This window comes from Mus musculus, chromosome 9, assembly GCF_000001635.26.
Source record: "Mus musculus strain C57BL/6J chromosome 9, GRCm38.p6 C57BL/6J".
NCBI lineage: Eukaryota > Metazoa > Chordata > Mammalia > Rodentia > Muridae > Mus > Mus musculus.
This window is the reverse complement of record NC_000075.6, coordinates 110,913,614-110,917,139: the sequence shown is the minus strand read 5'-3', so window position 1 is coordinate 110,917,139 and position 3,526 is coordinate 110,913,614. Positions and strand designations below refer to the sequence as shown.

At 47.1% G+C, this 3,526-nt stretch overlaps 1 protein-coding gene across 1 annotated transcript; it reads left to right on the top strand.

The window, feature by feature from the left end:
* The first annotated feature begins 241 nt into the window (after positions 1 to 241).
* On the top strand, positions 242 to 2,764 carry Fam240a (family with sequence similarity 240 member A). The gene is made up of 3 exons (NM_001195437.2): positions 242 to 343; positions 543 to 688; positions 2,114 to 2,764. The coding sequence occupies exons 2-3, from the start codon at positions 546 to 548 to the stop codon at positions 2,262 to 2,264; spliced, it is 294 nt and encodes a 97-aa protein (NP_001182366.1). The 5' UTR covers positions 242 to 343; positions 543 to 545; the 3' UTR covers positions 2,265 to 2,764.
* The last annotated feature ends 762 nt before the right edge of the window (positions 2,765 to 3,526 follow it).

Below are 3,526 nucleotides of genomic sequence, written 5' to 3'. Positions count from 1 at the left end.
AGTGAAAATGAGGGCCATCTAGCATGAATGGGGTGCCCATGTGTGTGCATACAGACCGAAAACAGCTAGGTGTTTGTTGTATCAAACCCTGTGATCACTCCGTGTCACACATCCCTTGAGCAGAAGGCTCAAACCTTTCAGAAGTTCGGAGCTTGTCAGGTTATCATTTGAGATGATACAAGTGGTTTCTGTCACCGCTCAGTGAGTCACTGCCTAGTTCACGTGGGTGTCCCAAACCCACAGTGCACACACCTGAGCTTACTGCTAAGGAGTGGTTCCCCTTCCAGTAAAGGAGAATGACAGAATTTTCCTCCAGGCGGGTGTTCACGGCACTCCTGTCCAGGTTCACTCCACTCTCCATGCTTGAACCATCTGTCTTCAGTTCTTACCATGTGTTGACAAGGGATGTTCTCAGGAGGCCAGGTGCCTCCGGCTTTGTGGCTGGCCAGGGTCATAAGAAAACTGTATTCAAATGGATCCTGTATCCTGCAGAATCCAAGGCTCACGCTTGCAAGGGCTTCAATGTCTCCTTGTCTTTTCAGGGGATGAACAATCAGTATGTCCGTCGAGAGGTCTTCTGCAGGAACAGCTGCCATGAGCTCAAGCGGTTCTGGGAGAGGGAGATCGGGAAGCAGGCGTGCTACAGAGAGTCCGAGGAGCACCGCCTAGGAAGGAGCGCCCTGAGAAAGTACGCAGCACATGTCTGTCTTAACACATTTCAAAAAGGTTTATGTTTCTTGTGATGTCTTGCCTGTATGCCTGTATGCCTGTGCAGCATGTGCGTGCAGAGTCCTGGGGGCCAGGAGAAGGTATTGGAGCCTCTGAACTGGAATTACAGACTGTTGTTAGCTGCCATGTGGATGTTCACAACTGTAACTCTGGCTCCAGGGATCCAACACCTCTGGTGTCTTTGAGTATCTGCATTTACACACACACACACACACACACACACACGCGCGCGCGCGCGCGTCCTCGTGCACAGGAATGATGTACACAGATTATTTGAAATAATAAAAATAAGTCTTAAGCAGGGCATGCCTTTAATCCCAGCACTTGGGAGGCAGAGGCAGGGGGATTTCTGAGTTCAAGGCCAGCCTGGTCTACAGAGTGAGTTCCAGGACAGCCAGGGCTACACAGAGAAACCCTGTCTCGAAAAACAAAACAAAACAAAAAAAAAAAAAAAAAAAAAAAAAAAAGTCTTAAGCTGTACAATGGATGCACTGGAGATGGCTCAGAGGCAAGTCTGGGTAACATTAAACTGTTTAAAAAAAGGAAAGAGGGAAGGAAAGGAAGAAGGTGGGAGGGGAGGAGGGAGATAGGAAGGAAGGAAGAAGGAAAAAGGCGGCTACAAAACGGACGTAGGAGGAAATGGCTCACTTTTGGTAACTGGTGAAGTGGTAAACCATTTGCCACTCGGGCTGGAGGGGGTGGGGGGAGCGGAGCAAGAGGGAGAAAGGGAAGGAGGAAGAAAAAAAAATTCACGTACAGCAGTGCCGGCCCACAGCCCCTGTGCTGGGGAGGAAGGCAGGCAGGAAGATCACTAGAATCTTCTGGTTAGCCAGTCTCACTGAATTGGCCAACTCCAGTTTAGTGAAAGATCCTTGTATCAAGAAATAAAGTAGGGGCTGGAAAGCCGGCTCTGAAAGAGAGGGATCTTCTGGGGGGCTCAATTCCCAGCACCCACATGTGGCTCACAACTGTCTGTAGTTCTGGTTCCAGGGGATCCAATTCCCTCTTTTGGTCTCTGAGACACCAGGCATGCACGTGGGACACGGACATGCATGCAGACAAAATATTCATACATATTTTTTAAATTTAAAAATAAGGTAAGGTACTAGAAAGTAAGACACCCGACATTGATTTCTGGCCTCCGAGTGCACCTGCGCACGCAAGACCCCCGACCCCAAACACACATGCATACATATATATTTACACACGGAAAACCTCAGTCAGAAAGTGACTCTCTGGTAAATAAACATGCATATAACATTTGATTTGCAAGTCCTCCGTGTACCCTCCTAAAACCGGAACACTGAATGGTTTCAGGGAGGACGCTTCCCAGAGCCTCAGCTGTAGCGACGAGGGCCCCATCTGTGTGCGTTTCTATTTCCAGACTCAGAGAAGAATGGAAACAGAGGCTGGAGACAAAGCTGAGGCTGCGGAACAACCCAGACGAGGCTGAGAAGCGAGCAAATGTCAGCTCAGAGCTTCCCGCATCCGCAACCGACCGAGGCGCAGAGGTCACTCCATTAGAAGCCAGTTAAACCCCAAGTCCCTCTGCTTGCACATCCTTCCCCAGTGCCCCGCCCCGTGGCAGCTACTTCCTCTCTGCAAGGAAGCCAGGCTAAGATTCCCAACGCCTCTGAACCGTGAGCTTGTATCAAGGCCTCAGACACCGTGTTTGTTTTCATATCATTTCCCTCTCGTTTTAAAATCTTTTAAAGTCTGTGCATATCAGAAGGGATTCCCATCTTCTTGGTCTTACTTTAAGCACTGCATAGTATTTCTGCTCCACCATTTCAACCAAGAAAAGTAACTACGTGAAGTGAAATCTCTTCCTTTAATGAGAAGAGCAATGAGCCCGTCTACAGAAACAGCAGCACCAGTAGTCCATACATAAGGCTTGCAAAGAACCGGTCTCTCTGTGTATTATTATTAATTATTATTATTATCATTATTTATTGAATTGAATCGGCCTTCAGAAACCATGTCTATCAATAAAATATGGAGATAATTTTAATAAATTCAGTCGTTTGCTAGTCCATGAGCACTCTCTTTCTTGCACGGATTCAGCTGGATCTCCAGTTTGCACTGGTTAACTTCCAGTCTGTTAGCTCAACCAAGCTGATGTCAGGCCACACCAGCACACAGATGCTGGGCTTAGCAATGACACTGTCACTCTAACGCTTAGGTCTCTGTCATTGAGAATGCAATGGTAACAGGGTCTGGGAATTATTTTTGTTTTGTTTTTGCACAAAGGAAGAGAGCAGAGAGATTCATGATTGTTGTACATGACACCCATAAGTCTTTAAACACAAGGGTAATTCAGTTGGTGAACAGAAAAGCAATTCCCCTGGCCACATATGCATGCATGCATCATCATCATTATTATTATTTTTATTATCACTTACTACACTTTAAAATATATTTACTTTCATTTAAAAGTGTGTGTACCTGTGTGGGAGTGGTTGGTGTGTGTATGTTATCTGTAAGGGGTGTGCATGTCTATCTGGCAGGGGGTGTGACATGCATGTGTATCTGTTGGGGGGAGTGTGAGTGTGTATTTATGTGGGCTCTGCATGTGTGGCTGTGTAGGTTGTACATTTACGTCTGTGGGTGTGTGTATGCATGTGTACCTGTGGGATATGCATGTGTGTCTGCGGGGGTATGTGTATGTGGTATGTGTATCTGTGTGGGAGTGCATGTGGATCTGTGTGTGGGTGAAAGTGTGTCTGTAGGGTGTGTATATGTGTCTGTGTGTGGGAGTGTGCATGTGTGTCTGCATGGGGGTGTTCATGTGTGTCTG

What these genes read in the sequence shown, in the direction of transcription:
- Fam240a (NM_001195437.2), top strand. Translation starts at nt 546, where the DNA reads ATGAACAATCAGTATGTCCGTCGAGAGGTCTTCTGCAGGAACAGCTGC. An exon ending in GGAAGGAGCGCCCTGAGAAA is followed by an intron (nt 689 to 2,113) that starts GTACGCAGCACA and finishes TTCTATTTCCAG; the next exon opens with ACTCAGAGAAGAATGGAAAC.